At 38.8% G+C, this 24,431-nt stretch overlaps 1 protein-coding gene across 3 annotated transcripts in view; it reads right to left on the reverse strand.

Moving 5' to 3' along the window:
• Positions 1 to 13,534: 13,534 nt before the first annotated feature.
• LOC122053851 (poly [ADP-ribose] polymerase 1-like) overlaps positions 13,535 to 24,431 on the reverse strand; it is a 56,300-nt gene continuing 45,403 nt past the window's right edge. For all 3 annotated transcript variants that reach the window (XM_042615785.1, XM_042615784.1, XM_042615783.1), the window contains exons 15-20: positions 17,453 to 17,644; positions 17,113 to 17,218; positions 14,960 to 15,042; positions 14,080 to 14,217; positions 13,745 to 13,927; positions 13,535 to 13,631 (exon numbers count right to left, since the gene is read on the reverse strand). In XM_042615785.1, coding sequence (XP_042471719.1) covers positions 13,584 to 13,631; positions 13,745 to 13,927; positions 14,080 to 14,217; positions 14,960 to 15,042; positions 17,113 to 17,218; positions 17,453 to 17,644 — 750 coding nt within the window. In that variant the 3' untranslated portion in view covers positions 13,535 to 13,583. The remainder of the gene's footprint in view (positions 13,632 to 13,744; positions 13,928 to 14,079; positions 14,218 to 14,959; positions 15,043 to 17,112; positions 17,219 to 17,452; positions 17,645 to 24,431) is intronic.

Genomic DNA, 24,431 nt, shown 5'->3' on the forward strand with positions numbered 1-24,431 from the left:
GGGCTCCCATAGTCGTCCCTAGGTTTAGCTAACCTAGTAAACCCTACTAGATTCGGAACTTGCAATCCCGGGTCTAGTTAGGGATGCACGCACAGCAAGTACAGTTGCCGGGGCCCATCAGCAGCATATTTAGTATTTTTACTTACTATATGTATATGGTTTTCAACCTCTCACAAATTAGTTCGTGAATTTAGTACAGTCCTAGCAGTAGTTTAGTATTAGCTTAGCTTAGTTTTTTGTATCAACTTAGTTCTTCATTGATACCATGTGATTGATATCATGTTCAGCTTTAGATATGTCATGATTGTATGCTTATATGCCATGCCATGTTTAGTTTATCCAGTATACTTAGCATATCCTTTCAAACAGCATGATTTAAAATCATATTTGCATCGTATGCATGTTTTAGTGAGGTAGATGGTTTCTTACTAAGCTTTTTAGCTTACAGATACTATTTTCCTTATACTGCAGATATAGGTAAAAGGAAAATGGACTAGCAGTGGAGGCTGGAGGTCAATGCAGATCAAGATGTGTGTGGAAGGAACTGGAATAAAGATCCTAGGGATCTAGTTTTATTCTATTATGCATTAGAACGTGTTCAGTATGCATTAGTACTTTTAGCAAGCGTTATCTTATGTTTCTGTTAGTTAGCAAGAGAACAGTTTAAAACCTTGTTAGTTTTGGTTTCCATGTGTTTACATGCCATGAATTAGTATGCTATGCCTTAATCATGTTTAGTATGTTAGCCATTACCTCGTAGAATGTTTCCTTTAGCTTTTATAGTGTTGTGTAATGGCTTTGGCACGCATCAGTGCTGAAATCAGACCTTTGGGTCGAAATCAGAAACTCGGATCGATCAGCCGATCGATTCGAGGGTCTTCAATCGATCAACTGATCGACTGGGCGATTCAGCTCGCGAACAGTAGGCGTCTGGATCGATCAGCTGATCGATCCAGCCAATTCCGTCGCGAACGGAGAGCTCTGGGATCGATCAATGGATTGATTGACCAGCCTGGATCGATCAGCCGATCGATCCAAATTATCGTCCCGGGCATAGTAGCATGCTGGATCGATCACTGGATCGATCCAACCTATGTTCCGCATACAGTAGCCGGCTGAGTCGATCACTGGATCGATCCGACTATTCCAATCGATCCGTGGATCGATTGGGAGGTCTGATAACAGCTGAAAAACATATATTTCAGTTCCTTGACCATAGGGGATGTAGTATATGTTAGGTATACTTTAGATTACACTGCTTAGTACATGTAGCACCAAGAAATGTTAACAGCTTAGCAAAATTTTAATTAGTCCAGCTTCCGCATCTAGTTCTAGAGATGGTCCGGGAATAGTTAGCACAGCATAATGTGACGATCGGCCTTATAGCCTAGTTAGTAGAAGGCGGGTCGTTACAAAGTGGTATCAGAGCCAAGTTCCATACTTCCTACACACACATTAGCATTGAACCTACAGCTTCCAAGTAAGAATACCTCTACTTTATTTATGTTTCTTGCTTTCTTGTATAGCTCATGTTTATAGATAAACTCCTGCATGATAGTATGTGATAGTATATAACATGATAACGATAGTTATACAATTATGATTGTAATAGTTATTCATGTTCTGTCCTCTACGTCTTTAGCAATGGCACGAGGACGCCCAGCTAGAAGGGCACTAGCTACTGAGCCCCAGCAAGAGGCAGGCAGTTCAGTGCCTCCCCCAGACCTTACAGCATTAGTGGCTCAGTTACAGCAGCAGCTAGCTGAACAGCAATAGGAAATAGCCACCTTAAAGGCTAATCAACAGAGTACATCCACAGTCACCCCGGAACCAAATCTGACGACTCCAGAAGTCTTAGAGGTTCCACCACCTACGACAACATACCAAGACCAAGATCACAAGACCGCAGTCCCAGAATGAGCCAAGAAAGGAAGCCTATCTGATCCAGTGGGAGCGAGTCAAGCCAGAGAACTTCTCAAGCACTAGTGAACCATGGGATGCACAAGCCTGGTTCAAAACACTGGAGAGCACGATGGAGCTTCTGGACTGGCCAGAACACGAGAAGGTGAAGTGTGCCTCCTTCTGCCTAACAGGAGGCGCACGCATGTGGTGGGAAAGAATCAGAACGAAGCGCCCAGTGAACCAGATGTTATGGGCTGACTTCGAGAAGGAATTCTTCGAGGAGTTCTTTCACATACGGGTTACAAACCGCCACTATGACGAGTTCACTGAGTTTCATCAGGGCAACCTTTCAGTTGAGGAAGCCGTGAAGAAATTCAACAGGTTGGCTCGTCTATGCCCGGAGCTAGTCAGCACAGAGAAGGAACGAATCCGGTTGATGCTCAAGATGCTGAGGCCAGAGATAGCAGTGAACGTGGCTGGTGGCATACATAGGCCACAAACCACAGAGGAGTTAGTGAGCAGTGCCTTGACCACAGAGCATTACCAGAACAGCATACAGCAGCAGAAGCAAGTCTCCTAAGAGTCCAAAGGCCAAGAAAACTCTCACACTCAAAAACAGCAAGGCCACAGCTCTAACTGGAAAGGGAACTCCAACAGCAAGCGCAAATCAGGGAGTGACCCAAAAGGAGGACCATCTAGCAAGCGACCCAGTTATCCAAAGTGTGCTACTTGTGGGAAATTCCACCCAGGGGTTTGTCGCAAGGGCACACGAGGATGTTTTGAATGTGGACAAGAAGGGCACATGGCCAAGCAGTGCCCGAACAAGACCGGTCTTCCTCAGCCACAGCAGATTCAGTATGCAGGCCAGCCAGCTCAGTTATATCAGATGCAGGCCGCTCTAGAAGGTCCACTTATCAGCCAGGGCAGATTAGAAGCCCCTCCAGCTATGGCGAATGCGAGGATCTACTCACTCACCAGAGAGGACGTAGCCAATGCCTCGATAGTTGTCACAGGTCAGATTAGCATTTTACAGTATAGTGCTACGGTTCTATTTGATACTGGGGCAACCTATTCATATATAGCTAGGATGTTCTCCGAAAAATTAGAAAGACCCTCAGAGGTACTCAGTGGCCAGTTTTTGACGGCACTACCTTCAGGAGAGATCATGACATCCACACACTGGCTCAGAGCAGTGCCGGTCATTATAGCAGACAGAGAGCTCTTTTGTGATCTGATAGTGCTAGAGTTGACCGACTATGACGTGATCTTTGGAATGGACTTTCTGATCAGATACGGTGCTACCATAGAGTGTCGTAAACAAAAAGTCATCTTCCAACCTGAAGCGGCAGTGAAATTTGAATACAGCGGGGAACCAAAGAGAAAGGCCAAGAAGTTTCTCTCAGCTATGAAAGCACAGAAGCTACTGGATTCAGGATGTACAGGATTCCTAGCACATGTAGTCAACGCCAGCCAGGACAAGAACCAACAGCTAGCAGAGGTTCGAGTCGTATGTGACTACCCAGCAGTCTTCCCTGAAGAGTTACCAGGCTTAGCACCAAACAGGGAGATTGACTTTGAGATAGAGCTCATTCCCGGTACGAATCCTATCTCCAAAGCGCCCTATCACATGGCTCCAGCAGAACTGAAGGAACTTCAGGAGCAACTACAGGAGCTGCTTGACAAGGGTTTCATACGCCCGAGTCACTCACCATGGGGAGCGCCTGTACTGTTCGTGAAGAAGAAGGATGGAAGCATGCGACTGTGCATAGACTACAGATCATTGAACCAAGTCACGATCAAGAACAGGTATCCCCTTCCCAGAATCGATGACCTGTTCGACCAGCTGAAGGGAGCAGCAGTGTTCTCTAAGATAGATCTCAGATCAGGTTATCATCAGGTGAAGGTTAAAGAAGGGGATATACCCAAGACAGCATTCAGAACCAGATACGGACACTACGAGTTCGTAGTCATGCCCTTTGGCGTGACCAATGCTCCAGCTACATTCATGGATCTCATGAACAGAGTATTCAGGGAGTATTTAGATAAGTTTGTTATTATGTTTATCGATGACATCCTTATCTACTCAGGAACTCAGGAAGAACACTCAGAGCACCTGAAACTAGTATTGCAGACCCTTCAGCAGAACCAGCTATACGCCAAGTTCACGAAATGTGAATTTTGGCTAGATCAGGTGTCCTTCTTGGGTCACATCATCTCAAAGGATGGTATTATGGTAGATCCCAGCAAGATAGAAGCAGTAAGTAACTGGAAGAGACCTAAGAACGCCAGCGAAATCAGGAGCTTTCTGGGATTAGCAGGATATTACAGAAAGTTTGTAGAGGACTTCTCCAGGATAGCCTCCCCACTGACAGCTCTTACCAGAAAGAACAGGAAATTTCAGTGGACAGAGGACTGTGAGAACAGCTTCAGCGAGCTAAAAAGGAGATTGACCAGTGCTCCCATTTTGGCTCTACCAGACAACACCAGCAGCTTTGACATCTATAGTGATGCCTCTAAGTTGGGACTAGGAGCAGTACTGATGCAAAACGGCAAGGTGATCGCCTATGCCTCCAGACAACTCAAGGATTATGAGAAGAATTACCCTACTCATGACCTTGAGCTTGCAGCAGTAGTGTTCGCTCTCAAAATTTGGAGACATTACTTATATGGAACTCAGTGCACAGTGTATACAGATCATCAGAGTCTGAAGTATTTCTTCACTCAGAAGGATCTGAACATGCGACAGCGCAGATGGCTTGAGCTGGTCAAAGACTACGAAATAGATATCATCTACCACCCAGGGAAAGCCAATAAGGTAGCCGACGCACTTAGCAGAAAATCCAGTGCTACCTTGTTATCTCTTACAGCCATGTCACCGCCCCTACAGAAGGAGATTATAGATTTCGGTCTCGAACTCATCGTTGGATAGCTCTCTACTATGACCTTAGAGTCTACCTTGCTTGGTGATATTCAGTCAGCTCAGGAGCAGGACCCTGAAATTCGAAAAATCAAGCAAGGGCTAGCAGAATCAGAAAGTAGAGAATTCAGAGTGTCCGATAGCGGGGTGTTGTATTTTGGTGACAGACTCTGTGTTCCAGATCAGGAGGAGCTACGGAGACGGATTTTAGATGAGGCTCACAAGACTCCCTATGCGATGTATCCAGGTTCCACCAAAATGTATCAAGACCTGAAGAACCATTTTTGGTGGCCTGGGATGAATCGAGACATCGCCAGATATGTTAGCATCTGCCTCACCTGTCAGAGGGTCAAGGCAGAACATCAGTGACCAGGAGGAGTTCTGCAGCCTATACAGATTCCAGAATAGAAGTGGGAGGATATCTCTATGGATTTCATAGTGGGACTGCCCAGAACCACGAATGGTTTTGACGCCATCTGGGTAATAGTCGACAGGTTGACTAAATCAGCCCACTTCTTAGCTATCAAGATGTCCTACTCCATGGAGAAGCTAGCTCAGTTGTATCTCCAGGAGATCGTCAAACTACATGGAGTTCCACGAACCATCATTTCAGACAGAGACAGCAGATTCACATCACACTTCTGGGAGTGTGTACAGTCAGCGTTGGGCACTAAGTTAAAGTTCAGCACAGCATTCCATCCTCAGACAGATGGTCAGACGGAGCGAGTAAATCAGGTACTCGAAGATATGCTCCGAGCGTGTGCCCTAGACTTTAAGGGAAGTTGGTGCAAATATCTGAGGTTAGCAGAATTTGCATACAACAACAGCTATCAGGCCACTATCGGCATGGCACCTTACGAGGCTCTCTATGGACGGAGGAGTAGATCTCCAATTTGCTGGTATGAGAGTGGTGAACAGAAAGCACTAGAACTTCAGACAGATTTAGTAGCAGATACCACAGCAGCTATACAGCAGATCCGCCAGAGGATAGAGACAGCTCAGAGCCGCCAGAAGAGCTATGCTGATACACGGCGCAGACCCTTAGAGTTTTCAGTTGGGGATTCAGTGTTCCTCAGAGTAGCTCCCATTAAGGGAGTAATGCGTTTTGGGAAGAAGGGCAAGCTAAGTCCCAGGTATGTGGGATCATACCTTATCAGCAGAAGAGTGGACAAGGTAGCATATGAGCTAGAGCTACCCCAGGAAATGTCAGCTGTCCACAACGTATTTCATGTCTCTATGCTGAAGAAGCATACCCCAGATGTCATCCAGGTGATTGAGCCTCAGTCGGTACAGATCCGCGAAGACCTCAGCTACGACAGTCGGCCTATTCAGATAATAGACCGAGCAGTTAAGAAATTGCGGAATAAGGAAGTATCATTAGTCAAAGTTATTTGGCACAGTCACACAGCAGAAGAGGCAACTTGGGAAACAGAAGCCAGCATGAGACAGAAGTACCCAGAATTATTCTAAAGTTTGAGGACGAACTTTTTAAAAGGTATGGGGGATTGTAACGCCCGAAAATTCTCAAAACTATTTTAGGAATATTCTATGATTTTTCTGGAATTATTAGATATTTTTCTGGAATTTTTGGAGTATCGGAAGTGGCAAAAATAAATAGAAAAGTAAAATGGTTTAAGCGGGAATCGAACCCGGGACCTCTCGGGTCCGCTAAACCTTTAGTTAGCCTTAGTAACCGGTGAACCCAGCAGGGCCGTGCTGAAAGAGAAGGGAAACATTTATATTTATATTTGAGTTGGGCCTAGTTACCCACTTAATATAAATTAAAAACTTAAGTTGGTTTGGGTTATTTTTAGTTTAGTTCGGCAACATCTCCTTCTCAAAAACCCTCACCGCCGAACACCCTCTCCTTCTCCTCTTCCTTCTCTCGGCGCCCAAACAAGCCAAAGCCAACCCTAGGGTTCCCTCCCTAGGGCCCTAAGAGCATATTCCGGCAGCGATTCCAACACAAGAACGTCCCCCTCCGCGAGAAGAACGTGTTGGAGCGAGGAGATTATCGAAAGGATCGTCTCCACCGGAATTCTAGCGAATAGAGTTGTAAGAAAATTAGCGTACGAGGTAAGAAACCCCTCACCTGCAGTATAAGTAGCTCTCGTGTGTTTTCTTTTATGCATTAGATTAGTCTTATGGAATTTTGTCAGCATATAGTGTGTATTTTAACTCTTTTCACAGAATTAGGGATTAGTGAGCATCTCTAGATGGGCCGAGCATGTGTATCCTCTGTAGATAGGGGTTTGGACGCTGCTGGGTGCCTAGAGGTAGTCTCCCTGATCGAGAGGAGAGTTAGAGAGCGCCAAATGCTCGACAAAATGCCTAGCACAGCCTTATGATACAGTGGGCATTTAGTTGAATGCCATAGAACATGTTAATCAGCATGATCAGTTTTATTTCAGCTTTTATGAGACTAGATGTCCGAATGGGTAGGCTCCCACAGTCGCCTCTAGGTTCAGACAACCTAGTTCTAGGTTCAGATAACCTAGATTCAGCAAAATAGTATTAGCTAATACAGTATTTTACTTTCAGTGGCACTGTACTGGATTAGATATTCATTGGGTTGGGCTCCCATAGTCGTCCCTAGGTTTAGCTAACCTAGTAAACCCTACTAGATTCGGAACTTGCAATCCCGGGTCTAGTTAGGGATGCGCGCACAGCAAGTACAGTTGCCAGGGCCCATCAGCAGCATATTTAGTATTTTTACTTACTATATGTATATGGTTTTCAACCTCTCACAAATTAGTTCGTGAATTCAGTACAGTCCTAGCAGTAGTTTAGTATTAGCTTAGCTTAGTTTTTTGTATCAACTTAATTCTTCATTGATACCATGTGATTGATATCATGTTCAGCTTTAGATATGCCATGATTGTATGCTTATATGTCATGTCATGTTTAGTTTATCCAGTATACTTAGCATATCCTTTCAAAAAGCATGATTTAAAATCATATTTGCATCGTATGCATGTTTTAGTGAGGTAGATGGTTTCTTACTAAGCTTTTTAGCTTACAGATACTATTTTCCTTATACTGCAGATACAGGTAAAAGGAAAATGGACTAGTAGTGGAGGCTGGAGGTCAATGCAGATCAAGATGTGTGTGGAAGGAACTGGAATAAAGATCCTAGGGATCTAGTTTTATTCTATTATGCATTAGAACGTGCTCAGTATGCATTAGTACTTTTAGCAAGCGTTATCTTATGTTTCTGTTAGTTAGCAAGAGAACAGTTTAAAACCTTGTTAGTTTTGGTTTCTATGTGTTTACATGCCATGAATTAGTATGCTATGCCTTAATCATGTTTAGTATGTTAGCCATTACCTCGTAGAATGTTTCCTTTAGCTTTTATAGTGTTTTGTAATGGCTTTGGCACGCATCAGTGTTGAAATCAGACCTTTGGGTCGAAATCAGAAACTCGGATCGATCAGCCGATCGATTCGAGGGTCTTCAATCGATCAACTGATCGACTGGGCGATTCAGCTCGCGAACAGTGGGCGTCTGGATCGATCAGCCGATCGATCCAGCCAATTCCGTCGTGAACAGAGAGCTCTAGGATCGATCAATGGATTGATTGACCAGCTTGGATCGATCAGCCGATCGATCCAAATTATCGTCTCGGGCACAATAGCATGCTGGATCGATCACTGGATCGATCCAACATATGTTCCGCATATAGTAGCAGGCTGAGTCGATCACTGGATCTAGTTCATGTAGCACCAAGAAATGTTAACAGCTTAGCAAAATTTTAATTAGTCCAGCTTCCGCATCTAGTTCTAGAGATGGTCCAGGAATAGTTAGCACAACATAATGTGACGATCGGCCTTATAGCCTAGTTAGTAGAAGGCGGGTCGTTACAGATGGCACGGGAAGAGAGCTGACGGGCTCGGTACATCTGAGGGACGAAAGGGTTAGGAAGAGTGCACTAGTGGACGAGAAGAATGTACGCAATGTTCGAGGGATGAGAAGTCGGAACGGAAGCCTGCTCGAGGAGAAGGCTAGAAATTAGGTTCGGGAGAGGCCTATTTCAGTGGCAGAAATCACCCAGGAGATCGCAACAACAAAGGAGCGAAATGGAGCTGCAAGTGCTGCTGCAAACACCTTCAAAGGCTGTTGAAGGAGCCTCTGCGCCTTCTGTGGAAAGCTCCTTCCATGGCTGGAAGGCGCCTTCGATGAACCGTCCGAATGCGCCTTCCAAGGCTATGAAAGGCGCCTTCGACCAGTCAAACTAGCCGTTTGCAAGTGGATACTTTATCCACTTGCCACGCCGGAGGTACCTTCCAAGCCCTTTGGAGGCGCCTTCAACCTTTGGATGAGATTTCCTAGGAGCTATAAAAAAACCCTGAACCTAGGAAATCAACAACAACCTGAGAATAACTACTGTAATCATTTCATAGTCTTTTCTAAGCTTTTCAAAGAGTGTAAGAGACTTCTCCGCCTATATAGAAGGAGATTTTTTAGTAGAACTTTGCAACTGCCTTGGATTAACAACCACCTAAGTTGTAACTAAGTCAAATCAGTTTGCCTCTTCTTTTTATTAATTGTTCATTTCAGTTTGTTTATTTTATTGTGATATTGCTACTGATCCGAGTTGGAAAAATAGAGAAAGATTTTATTTTCTTAATAAACGCTACGACCTCTGACCGGACGTCGCTGTCCCAATACATAGCACAAGTCCCTACACTCTCATCATCCACATATAGTTCAGGTGATTCTTGGGGTACTACTTTCAATGTGTAATCTCCTACACTTACATCATCATCTACATTAGTACTTGCATCATCAACAACATCTACAACAACAATATCAGTAGAGCTAGAAATCCTTACAACTATAGAATCATAACAAAAAATATTAGAGGAGTCCTGTGAAGTAATAAAATCAAGATCAGGTCTATCAAAAACACTGCAATCCCTCTTCTCAAGCACCTCAATATTCGTAGGAATGGTCTCATCAACTCTTAAGGTAATCGGTTGTCCATTTCTAAATTGTTGAGGGTTGTCAGCCATGGTTTCCAAGAGTTTCATAGCTTCATCAGGAGTTTTGTCAATCAAGGGCCCTCCACTAGCTTTATCTACCATGTACAAATCAAACGGCGACAACCCATCATAAAAATGTAGGACAAGCAACTGATCACTGATTTGATATTGAGGACATCTAGAGCAAATTTCCTTGAATCTCTTCCAATATTCACTCAATGTCTCCTCCATGAATTATTGAATACCACTAATCCTCTTCCGCATAGCTATACAATCATTCTGAACTTCTTGTAGGCTTTGATATGCTGGAGTAAACTGACTATGTGTAACCTTGTACCTAAAATGTGAATAATCCACCATATTGGAACTATAGGAATTTTGAAATGACTCGTACCTATTTAGTTGCTCCATAGGTGGGTAGTAATGATGTTTAGGCTGATAGAACCGAGTCTAAGGTTGATAGTACTAATCATATGGATCCATGGTCAAAGAAATATCCTGTTTTTACACTGAAATACTAGCAGATAAGATCAGAAGACATAAGAACATATAAGATCAAACACATGAATATATGAACATGAAAGCACTCAAACAATTTTTTAGTTTCCAAAATAGAGAACAATCCTAAGATTATCAAATACTGCTACATTCCCCGGCAACGACACCAATTTTGATAAACCCTAATTTTGTCGTGAAATAGGTATCAAAAGAATTAAGTAACCGAATTCATTCTACACTAATGTAGTATAGAGATGACTTGGGTCGTCTCCCAATGAATGTAGCCAATGCTTGATAAATCTCAAGATCAGTTTATTTAGAAATGGGGTTTTGGATTTCGTTAAGTTCTTGAACTAAGGAATGAAAAGTAAAGCAAATAATGAAACTAAACCTAATGCAATAGAAAGAAATCCTAACTAATCATCAACAATGAATCCATAATGTATTGTCACCCTATGCTATGAAAATCATTATCAACGGAATTAAACTAAGGAACGAAATAGCAAGACAAATATAAAACTAAATCTAATGCTATAAAAGAAATCATATGCATCTATTAATCATGAACTCATAACATACGGTCACTCTTTGCTACGGATTACATCACTAATAGATCCAAATAGATTGGAACTAAACAAGAACAAAACAAACAATTCAGATTCTTGCAACTGGATAACATCAAACAGATTCAAATTTAGATCTCCATCAGTGGAGCTAACGAGCATTCACATGAATGAAAAAGAACAAGAAACAAGATCTAAAACGTAATCTATATCAAATAGTGCAGATCTATAGAATTGGGCAGCTAGAAACAATCAAACTAAACTAGAAATCAGAGAAACAAAGATGCAAAAATAAAATCTGGGAGAGGTGATGAACTAAGGTGAGCTAGGACATTCCCAAGCACTCACTGGATTGGACAAAGATGTCCAAATCTTGTAATCGGCGAAGAACCAAACAATTCAGATACGCAGCTAGATGAAATCGATGCAGAGATAGAGATGTCCGAAGGGAATTGTCCTTGACCTCAGAAGATCGCCGGCGATGGAATATCGGAAGGAGATCGCTCCCCTCTGCTTCGCATGATTGCGCTCTGCCTGTAGAAGTTGACACGAGCATTGTAGCTTCTCATCCTTTTAAACTTGATCCATATCTGAATGGATGGCTGTGATTCTTCCGCATCTTGATCAATGGTCGAATTTGTTCAGATTTGGTTCAAAGGCTTCAGATCTTGATCTATGGTCCTGATCTACCCTCTCTTTGACTTGGCTGGAACATATGTTTGATGGATGACATAGATCTCCTCGGATCTTGAATGGACGGCCTAGATTATGCCAAAGCTTGATCTCCTTATTTTAACCCAGATTTGAGTCCAATTTAGATCGATCTGACTTGAGTCCATGACCCTTTTGATCACCTACAATACCACATTCAAAGATTTACCAAAATACCAAAAATAAAATATAATTTTGTATCAAAGCTTAAAATGAATCCAAACTCTTAATATATGATATAAATATAGATTTAAGCACACCATCAACACAAAAACATGAGTATAAGATCCTACTTAATGCAATAAAATGATAGTTATCAAACGTCTGGAAGTGATCCGAGCGCCCGAAAGTATAAAGAGTCGTGTGCACGGGAGGTGAGCATCATAACAATACTCATATATATAAGAATTTTTTTATGCTACACACTTGATGATGCATACCCATGAGAATCTAGTGTAATTTTTTTAAAAAATATTTTTTAGAGCTTAGGGTTTAAAGAATTTTTTTAAAAAACATTATATTATGTGCTCATGGAGTGTGTAGCATAACATTTGTCATGTGGTATACCTCCCTCATGGCATGTAGTCAACCCCCCTCATGGTGCGCATGTGAGGCGTGAATGAGGGGATGCAGTATTAAGTAATTGTAAATGTGTGTAGGTGTGTGTTTGTGATAACACTATATTAGTTTGATATTTTGTGATGACTTAATACACTCCCAACAACGTTTACCTAAAAAAAATAATCTAATGCATAAACTTCTATCAATACGACGCTTCCGGAAATAATCTATTGTACGCAATCTAATTTGGACCGATTATGAATTAAACCCCTAATGAACCGATAAATCAACTATTAAACTACTGATTTAATTGTTGATTTAAACTGACAGTTAACAATTCATTACAAAAATTATTTTTTTAAAAAAAAATATATTTTTTAACTATAATTTGTTTAAGTAATAATATTTAGTAATATTAATATTAATTAACCTATTTTTTTCTCAATTAAAATCAATTTTTCAATCTAAATACAGTTAATTTTTAAATCTATTTATCTTAATTTTTTTTAATGTAGGAAGCTTTCTATGGTACGAAATTATTCTACTTTTAACCCATTAAATTTATTAATCTTATTTAACTTTCTTAATTAATTAATGATTTTATTTTATTTACTTAATATTAAATTTATAAAAACTATTTGACTTTAATAATATATTCAATAATAAATTTATCCAAGAAGTTAATTTATTTAATCATAAAATGGTATATAGAGAGAATATTAACAGCCCGTACATGACCACAATAGGCGACACATAGATTCGAGCACCCACATAAGAGAGTTTCCATCTTAATTCGTGGGCGTGCAAGTAAAAAGAAAAATCATATATATATAAAAGATATCATTACACATATAAAATTAATTAAAATATATAACTTATATATATATAAACATACGACCTCAAAGAATTTCCAACCGACCGTAGGACACGGTTCTGATCATTGATTTTTTTAATATAAATTTATAATTTTAAAATATTTTTTTAAAAATAATAATATTTTTAAATGATATAAACCGTGAACCATAACTATATTAGACGGTAAAAATTAAAAGTCAGACGTTGCAAAAAACATCGAGCCGTCAATTATGAGCTGTAGTTCCTCCTAAGCAAACACATACTAAAGAAACAAATAAGTTCAGAATCTTAAAAAGAAAATTAAAACATCATCATTGAAGAAACTGGACCTAGGAGAATACTAATAAACTAGTAAATGACCATTTTTACAGCAAAAGTGGCCATATATTTACAGATGCTGGTATCAACTCAAGCAACTTATTTACAACCAAGTCCATTGAGTAGCAAATACTGTCGAATTGTGGCAAAATCTTGATACTTGTAACAAGTTGAAGCACCAAATACTGAGGGCCAAAATTTGAACAGCACACTTTGACCCCAGGTCCCCCCAAAGTAAGGTATCTTGACATCAGACTAACACCACACCCAGCTTTCTCACCTTTTGTGATGAAACCGAACTTTCAATAAAAACTGCATCTTGACCTGTCATAATACTTGATTCAGATAAGCTATTTCTATGTATTGACAAGATATACAGAATAGACTGCAACTGAGGTCGACCAATACGCTGATCTAAACAAGTGCCAGCAGCAAACCTGAGCCATATTATAAACGATGTACTCATTGTAAAGTAACTCTGATGCTCGGATGGTTGATGAAACAGGCTTGCCACAGGGCACAACCACTTGATCCCTCCACATCTCAAACTCAGACTGCAGTGGCACCGTCTTTCCCAATCCTTTAGTTGAATGTTTCCCTTTTGGCGGCTTATCCATATACTACAAGAGAAAAGAATACATGTGAGAGCAGGAATGGAATTCAAATCATCAAAAAGATCACTCACTCAAGGTTTAAATCTAATGCGGTATGGTAACTTCTATTTTTGTTTGATGCAGTAACGAAAATACTATGAATTAAGAGTGGAAATCACCGTAGCCTTCTTGAGCTCGTGGATCTCTCCCAAAGCAACTTCACTGAGAAGCATTAAACCTACAGGATCATTCTTGTCCACATAGCAATATTGTGCACTCTTACTTACTAGGTCAGCAAAGTATATACCTTTGCCAAACTGCCAAAATCAGAGAGACTATTATAACAAATAGCAGTAGGCATCACTACATGGTGCTCATAAAATGACTACTCGTAAAATAAATGTCACTGTACTTGCAAATTTAAGATGGCAAACATAAATGTAAATGCAAACACAATATAACTTGACACTAGCATATTTACATCTCAAAGAGACAGCCATCCATATTCATAACCCTAAATATTATTGCTAATCATCAATCAGAAAGACCACCCAAGCCACATAAATGATCAATTTAATAGACAGCAGCGAAGGCATAACTAAGTTAAAATTGCATATAGAGAAAAAGGTAAATAATTTATGGACTCAATCAAACCACCCCTTACATAGACAATAACTCCCAAATGTCTAACCAATTCTATAAGTCAAGAGCCCTTCTTTAGTTTTCTTTCACTGTTCAAATAGTGAAACCTAAGCAAACCCGACATGGCCAACTATGCTAAACTATACTAAACTAGAATAGTTGCACACCCCTTACATAGACAATAACTCCCAAATGTCTAACCAATTCTATAAGTCAAGAGCCCTTCTTTAGTTTTCTTTCACTGTTCAAATAGTGAAACCTAAGCAAACCCGACATGGCCAACTATGCTAAACTATACTAAACTAGAATAGTTGCACACACAAGAACCTGCATAGGCATATAGCCAACACACACACGACACCCACACGCGCCACATTCACACAAAGATAAGGGAAAAACAAAAAAAAGAGAGAACACCATGTAGCCAGTTGCTGGAGCTTCTGGAGGTGCAACTCTCAGTCCTTGGCTAAGAATTCCCACAAAGTTTGTCAAACGTGAACCTGTCATTAAATAAGCATATACAGTTATGGTTAAGATGAAATTGATGACAACATAAGAAAGCAAAGGTGGATCATAATTTCTCACAAGACTAATGAAAAGTAGAGCAAAAATTAGTTTGCATAATTTCTCACAAGACTAATGAAAAGTAGAGCAAAAATTAGTTTGCATAAAAGGGAAACCGGTGCACAAAGCTTCCGCCAATGCGGGATCTCGGAGAAGGGTCTATTACATGCAACCTTACCCTACTTTGCAAAAGGCTGCTTCCGAAACTCGAACTCATTGCCTCTAAGTCACACGACAACAACTTTATCGTTGCACAAAAATTAGTTGCATATATACTCAAAATCCATTTCCAAGTTCCAACAAAAAAACAAGTTAGAAACATATTGCATGCAAATAGACATGAACGAGACAAACAAAAATTCAACAATTCCTAAAAAAAGGGGTAGATCCGCTACCTTAACGGCCCCCTAATGTCGGCCCAATGGATATGGAGGGAAGTAAATGCAGGTACACTATTAGGCACATGGTGGGGTAAACCCTAGGTCGTCAATTCCTAAGAATTGACTCTTGGCCATTATGCTAGAAATGTCATGCGCCCACCATCTGCACTACGTCCCGAGGGCAAATTCAACAATTCCTAAAGAACATATAGATAGAAGACTTTCAATAAAATTCAGATTTTGAAAGATAGTGTAATTCTTCTGTTGGAAGGGGGAGTAACAACCATAAACCATAGTGAAGAATACAACTGTGGTATGGTATAAGGTATAAGACAGATGTAAGATTTGTGGGTGGGATCCACTACTTCACAGAAGACAACAACCAAGCCACAGAACATATCTAAAAAAAATCATCAACAACAGTTTATGATATAATATAACATTCTATCCTTGAGCTAAAAAAAATTGCCAACATAAAAACACAGCTGTCACCATTCGGTGACACAGAATAACCAAGTTTTTGAAAAAGGTATGTGATGATATTCTACAAGGAAATATTTAATCAGTCAAGGAAAAAACTATTTTAAACTAGTGAAAATTCATAAGTTTAGCAGTAGCTAGATTTAAGATACTTTGACAAATATTAACAGAATACCATGCATGCATTGAACGCATAGTGTTACTTCAAATGTTGAAGCTTGCAAGAGTTGGGAAATGATTTGATAGTTACCAACAGCTGGAAAAAGGTAAAATTCTTCCTATGGACAACGCTGAGACAAAGACTTCCTACCAGTAAATATATTTCCAATATTCTGCACTATTATGATAGCCTTTGTTATTATGTGGCATGGAGAGGGATTCTATAGAACATTATCTTCGTTACATGCAATATGTTTTATCATATTCTTCACCAGTGAAGTTTCAATTTTTTCAAGGGCTTCTGTTTTGTGAATGTTAGAGGATAGCTACATTAACAGATAATCTAAAACTATCTTGTTAACTTCCATTGTAGACTCCTTTGGGCATCTATGGTTAAATAGAATGTGTGATGATAAGTTATTTCTTCTTCACCCAAATTATTTGGACCAGAGTTTTATCCTTAACTAAAGACTATGAATGTATGGAAAGGATGGTTCAGTTTAATCATCTCCAATTATATTCCCAGTTACAGGCATTAATTCATTATGATGAATTATAGCAACCTTACGATGGATCATTTCTTTCAAGCAACAAAGATACAGGTGGTTGATTTATATTGCAAGATTCAAATGTTAAGATACCTATTGCTAGCTATTTATATTTCAAAGACAATTGCTATATACATGTACAAATTTAGCATTGCTAAATGGCTTGATACAAATTAAGAATCAAGGATCAAAGAATGTTATCATATATTTATACTTAATTTGATAACTTCTTATAACCTTAGCTATTTATTATATTGATTATTAATGATTATCATTATGTAAAGAGAGATTATAACTCAACTGCACAAATAGTAGCTAACTTGGCTGGAGTTAGGGGCAAAATCCATTTTTGGATTTTTGAGAAATGTAATATCTTGTCTGGCAAGAACATTGCTCATGAATTAATAGATAGTTTTTTTTTAAAAAAAAAACAGCATACCATGCCACAGCAGCATCTTATTTTTCATATCTTTAAATGGTGCGAACTTATCACACTCTCCTTCTCTTTCAAGTACAAAAATTTCTTCAAGCTCAAGGGACCAATCCTGTCAACCACAGAAAAGAAATCAAACAAAAACAGTGAGATGTCCATACAAAGAAAAGTTCATTTTGATAAAAAGCAGCCCGGTGCGTGAAGCTCCCACCATGTGGAGTTCCGGGGAAAGATCTATTGTACGCAGTCTTAACCTGCTTTTTACAAGAGGTTGTTACTAGGATTCGAAAAGCAAGAAAGTTCATTTTGAGAAAAGTTCATTTTGATTAAAAACACACACACACACCTTGTGAGTTGGAGCATGGGTATTAAGAAGATATTTCTTGAGCAGCTGATAGTCTTCACTATCATGTGACAATGGAGTAATAGCACATTGAAGCTTCTCATATTTTTCATCGAGAGACATATCATCATCTCTATCAAAAGCCACCAGTCTGGAAGCGATTTCAATGTCTTTTAGAGCTTCAAGCATTTTCACCTAAATATTTGTTACAGGATCATTTAGTCCAAGTTACATGGTTGTTTTTTCAAACATCATAACATTAATGAAGAAAAAAATGAACTAAAATAAATAGACAAATTTATTATACACAATGAAAAAAATATTTCATCAATCCTTTCGAAATCCAGTATAAGCTAAGCCATTCAATTCTCAATGATCCCAATGACCAAACCCTAATTTCGGAACATATGAGTTTGTCGTTCTATTGGCATGGCTTTGTGAACTCTATTACTTGGACTCAACAAATTCACCTATTCTTGTGTTGACTGACTTGATACAAGTATGGGTATTAAACGAGAGTTAGAGCCACCAAATTTGCCTGTGAGAGCAAAGGAAGAAAGAGACCAAGGAAGCACATCTAACACTTCACAAGTTGCCCAAATCACATGAGAAGGTAAGGGAGTTTAACGACATCACCCATAAGGAGAAAGGAAAGATTCAACAATCCCGTGAGGAGGTGCTTTGCTCTCGTCATTGGGAAAGGAATAGGAAGAAAACACAATTGCTCATGTTGAGCGAGTAAGAGAGGGCAAGGGCAGACGTTCGAGGGGATAGGAAAAATAGAAGGCTTGTATAGAAGGAATGTGTTGCATTAGTTGATTAGGTTAAATTGGGGAATATTTCAAACCCTCACCTCTTTAATTTTTAGAATTTTTCAAAATTCCCCTGGAACTATGGCATATTGAAATAATATATAAATACACCCTAAACATTAAACTATACTCTTTATATCTACAAAAATTATATACCATTATATTTACTTTATAATATTATTTACATTATATACTACATAGTATATGCATTAATATTTATATTTCTTAACCGCCAATATGAGTATGAGTAACATAGTCTGCGAATAACATTAGCATTCTTATAAACAATAACCAAGAGAGTATCTTAAAAAATTCCAAATCCAAATGACAAATGATAGACAATATATAGCTAGACCAACTGCATAATGCATATCCAAAATTTGAAGGAATATGTGGTCAACATAAAGAATATTTAAAATCATTTATAATGATAAAAATACCTAACATATGAAAATAAAGATATTTATTGGCATATCCAATTCATATTTCAACACATAGAAAATAATATATATAAATCATATGATAATCAATATAAATCAACAATGTAAAATAGATTGTATATGTGTAATATTGCTTAAATTAATATATTAAGTGTTTAACATTTACAAAACTATTTAACAATTACAAGTCAGAAGCTATTGTCCATGGTAGCTTAGAATTTTATACCAGATTGGTTAAGTTTTTATTGGTTCAAATGGTCCAACTTTCTTCCGACTACACAAAAATTGCATGCATCTGAAGTCATATGTAACCACTATGTGGTCCCTTTTATCTGCTAAGGCGATCATATAGCCATTCTTAACCATAGTACCAAGCATTATTCCAAGTAGGATGAACCTGACCCAAAAAGTCCGTACTAACATCTAAAACTTTTAAAACTGAATTTCCTAGTTTGCATATTCATCACTAAACAAGAAAACTCAACTCGGCATCTTTAATTAGGGGGTCATTTCCAATGAATAACAAATAACAATGTCATTGTATCAGTCTCGATCATAATGTCTTTAGTATCTTCTTGCTTGGCCGTCCCTTCTAACACATGAGAAATTACTTTATTTTGTTTCTCCTATTGTTTGAGAAATTGAGACTTGACTTTATTTTCTTTCTTGTTAGTCCTTTTTGATGCATAAGAAAATGTATAGATTGATCATGGGGCAAGGATTATGTGCTAATCTCTACAATAGCCATAAAATGTGAAAAGATAAGCACAAGGATGAATTCATAAAGGCACAAACTGAGCTTATTTGATTTTGAAATTGTCATGTCTTGTGTTTTGATCAATTGATTGAATAGAAAAGTGACTTTGTCTTTCCCTTTCCTTTTTCACTATTATACTTGTAAAATGTCTTGAACTAGCTCTGAAACTCTTAGTCTGTCTTGAAGTGCGAGGGGGGTTTGTGAGGGGTCAATTAACATTATAGCAAGTTTCATCACTTGTCAGTGACCTTCTCACATGGTTGCTAGCACATGAGAAATAGGTTAGTGTAGCTGCCGTGAAAAGAAAGAATTGATGTGGAAAAAATGCATCTATGTCCGGATGGGAACAACCAGTGTTACATATAAAATTACAATAGATAAAAATAGGAAATAAGGAGAGAATAGGAAACTAATTATTCCTAATTATATCTTTCTAACTAAACCCCTTAATCAAGGGATTTCCTACTCTAGATACACAGCTATTTATTTCTGTGAACAACTACGTATTTTTACTATTTTATTGTTGTACATGCTGTTCGACACTCCCCCTCAAGCTGAGTAATAGATATTTTTCATTCCCAGCTTGATTATAAATTCATGAAATCCATAACTGTTCAATCCCTTTATTAACACATCAGCGAATTGTAGTTCTAAAGGGACATATGACATACACACTAATCCTTCCTCCAATTTTTCCTTTATGGAATGTCTATCAATTTCATATGCTTAGTCCTATTATGTTGAACAGGATTATGAGCAATACTGATAGCTGACTAATTGTCACAATAGAATTCAATGGGGCATTCCCATTTGATTTTCAAATCATCCATAATAATCTTCAACCAAAGTAATTCACATAATCCTTGAGCTCCCTAAATTCTGCTTCTACCACCACATTTTACTTTTTGCTTCTCCATGTCACCATATTACGACCAAGGAAAGTACAAAATCGTATAGTTGATCTTCTATCCACTAGAGATCCTATATAGTCTGGATCTGTATAGACTTCTAAAGCTAGCATCTCATTTTTCTTAAACAAAATTTCATTTCCCAGACTATCTTTCAAGTAATGTAATACTCTGTAAGCATCTTGAAGGTAAGATTCTCTTGGATCATGCATGAATTGACTAATGACACTCACAGCATATGTAATGTCTAGATGAGTGTGAGCAAGATGTGTCTACCAACCAATCTCTGATATATCCTTTTGTCAACCGTGGGTTCTTCCTTAGCTTCTCCTATCTTGTGATAGGATCCATTGGACTATAGATCGATTTACATCCAATCTTCTTTGTTTCGGCTAATAGATCAGTCACATACTTTTGTTGAGAAATAAAAATTCCTTTTGTAAGAGTATGCTACCTCAATACCAAGGAAGTACTTTAGTTTGCCCAGTTCTTTTATTTCAAACTCCTCTGTCAATTTTTGCTTTAGATCATGTTTTTCCTTTTCATCATTTCTGGTTACAATAATATAATCTACATAGACTAGAAGAGTTGTCACCTTCTCTGCAGTTGAGTGCTTAATGAAAAGAGTATGATCCCCTTGGTTTGATTATACCCAGACTTCTTCATGACTTTTGCAAATCTTCCAAACCATGCCCTAGGAGACCATAAAGAGTCTTCCACAATTTACATACTTTGTTATCAGTATCCCCTGCAAATCTTGGTGGAAGGTTCCTATAAATTTCATCTAAATCTCCATAAAGAAATGCATTACATTATACTGTAGAAGTTGTCAATTGAAGTGTGCAGCCAAAGATAGTAAAACTCTGATAGTATTTATTTTTGCAACAGAAGGTCTCCGGATAATCTACCCATAAGTGTAAGTATAATAACCTTTTGCCACCAACCTACCTTTATATCTCTCAAAGGATCCATCTGCTTTGTATTTCAATGTGAAAATTCATTTGCAATAAACAATGTTCTTCCCCTTTGGCTTATCAACAACCTCCCATGTCTTATTGTTTTCTGTTGTGTCTAACGGATATACACATATCTTCACAATAACATTATATTATCCACTTTGGACTTAACCCTCATGGCTTTGTTTTTTGACTCTACCAAAAAGGTCTCATTCTAATGAAAATATCTTCCATCCTTTTAAACCCTTGATCTTTTCCATATCTTTCCCCGCAAGCATTTGATCATCCTGACCTACTCCGAGTCTTCCCGCAAGCATTCGATCACCCTGATCAGTTTCGGGCCTCCCGAGAGCATCCGATCACTCTTGAACTACTCCGGACCTCCTTGACCTGCTCCGGACCTCCCCGTGAGCATCCGGTCACTCTGGCCTACTCCGGACCTCCCCGCAAGCATGCACATCCGGTCACTCTTGACCTGCATCGGCCTCCCACAAACATCCGGTCACCCTGACTTGCTCTTGACCTCCCTGCGAGCATCCGATCACCCTAACCTGCTCCGACCGTCCCCACAACTTCGTTCAAGGCTACCCCACATGGCATCTGGTCTGGACCATGGCTCTGATACCATGTGTTGTGTCCAAAGGATATACACATATCTCTACAATGACATGATATTGTCCACTTTGGGCCTAAGCCCTTATGACTTTGTTTTTGTACTCTACCCAAAAGGCTAACCCATAATCTTTTCCATATATTTTCAATATGAGACTTTGATGGTATCCCCTAACATTTTCTAATGCATTCATTTCCTCTCTCATGGCATCCCTCCATTCCCCTTTTGATAATGCCTCGAAAATAAACTTGGGAATAGTCATGGTATTTAGACTTGCAATGAATTTTTTATGGGCGGGTGAGAGATGTTTAAGAGAAACATAGTGAAGAAATAAAGGATAAAGAGAGTGTTTGGTGCATTCTCTAGTATCCTTTCTAAAGCAATGGGAAGGTCAAGACTATCTGTTAAGTCAATGGATGATTCAGTGATTTGAAAAAGCGCGTCAGATCTTACCATAATCCTCGAATCAAGGTCGGAGGTTTGTGGTTAAGGTTCTTGGACTTGTATCACTTCTGGAGCAACCTTTCTCCTTGAATACACTTGAGACTTGGAGTATCACGAGAAATACTAGCGGGAAAGGAAGATGGAGGTGCCTCAATACAGACCTAGGTAGGAAGAAGATCAAGAACATTAATGGGTTCAAATGACTCACAAGTACTATTTTCTTTCACTGAAATCTCTCCCTAAGGACTTGGAGAAGAATAGGGTATGTTCAAAGAAGGTAACATCAACCGAGATGTAAAAATTTTGAGATGAAGGATGGTAACACTTGTATCCTTTTTGAGTGGATGAGTATCCGAGGAAGACACATTTGATGGCACAACTAGTTTACCTCGTTGTGAACCATGGATATGGACAAAGGCAGTGCACCAAAAAAATCTTAGGAGTAAGTTCATTTGTTGTTCGAAAATGAGGATAGAAATTATAAAGGAGTTGCATGGGACTCTTGTTGTCTACGACACGTGAGGGAAGTCTATTTATCATGTATGTGGAATTAAGAACAACCTCTCTCCAATAAGATTTAGGGACATTGTTGTGGAAGAGAATGGCACGAGTAATGTTGAGTAAATGTCCATTTTTTTCTACTATTCCATTCTGTTAGGGTGTATCAACACAAGATAAACCATGAATAATCCCCTGGGATTGAAAATAGGAGGACAAGATTTGGTTGAAGTAATCTCTAGCATTATCATTCTTAACACTTGATTTTCACTCCAAATTAATTTTGAATTATTGAGCAAAAATTAGGAATAATAATGCTGACAATAAATTTTTGTTTGAGGAGAAATAGTCATGTAACTCGAGTGCAATCATCAATTAAGGAGACAAACCATCGAGTCTAAAAAATATTGGAAATATTAAAAGGACTCATATGTCACTATGAATTAAATGAAGGGAGTATAACTTCTTTTATTGTTAATAGGAAAGGGAACACGAGAATGTTTTGCCAATTCGCAAACAACTGTGGCATATTCAGTGACTGCTTTATCTCCCTACTTAGCAGCACCTGCTTTGACCTTAAGTTCATAAACTTGGGTAGCATTACAGGCCTTTGAGTAAGTGCGGGTAATGCAATCCCAAATTTGGTTAGCAGTAGTGAGAAACATACATGTGTCGTTGATGGATGGTTCCATGGAATCCCATAACGAAGACATAATCATAGCTTCATCCCATGCCTCAAAAGCTAAATCAGTCGTGGCCGGTTCCGCCCCAAGGATATGGCTAAGTTTCCCTTTACCCTTGAGGTACACACAAACCTGAGACCATTTCAAGTAGTTCTTCCCGTTGAGTCTATTGAAGGCCCGAATACTTTTGTAAATCACCAATTTTCTACACTGAACTGCAGTAGTCTTCAGACACAATAGATTTGCTGGGATTGCTAAAAACGGTTGTTTGAAAATTGACCATGATGAAAAAGTAGAGGAAAAAGTGCATTAGCAATCAAGGCTTAAATCTCTGATACCATGTGAAAAGAAAGAATTGATGTGGAAAAAATACATCTATATCCGGATGGGAACACCTAGTGTTATATAAAAAATTATAATAGATAAAAATAAAAAATAAGAAGAGAGAATAGGAAACTAATTATATCTAATTATATCTTTCTAACTAAACCCCTTAATCAAAGGGATTTCCTACTCTAGATACACAGCTGTTTATTTCTGTGAACAGATGTGTATGTCTGCTATTTTATTGTTGTACAAGATGTCTGCAGTTTTATTTCCGTACATGCTGTTCGATGGGTGCAAATAAGAATGCAATTGTCACCAGCAGATTCAACAAACATAAAAGAATTTTAATGATCACAACTTGATAAAGGGCAGTCCGATGCATGAAGCTCCCGTCATGCGGGTCCCAAGTAAGGATCCATTGTATGCAGCCTTACCCTGTTTTTTTGTAAGAGATTGTTTCCAGGATTCGAACCTGTGACCTTTTGGTCACATGGCAATAACTTTACCATCGCGCCAAGGCTCCCCTTCAATGATCACAACTTGA

This window comes from Zingiber officinale, chromosome 3A (genome assembly GCF_018446385.1).
Source record: "Zingiber officinale cultivar Zhangliang chromosome 3A, Zo_v1.1, whole genome shotgun sequence".
Lineage (NCBI taxonomy): Eukaryota > Viridiplantae > Streptophyta > Magnoliopsida > Zingiberales > Zingiberaceae > Zingiber > Zingiber officinale.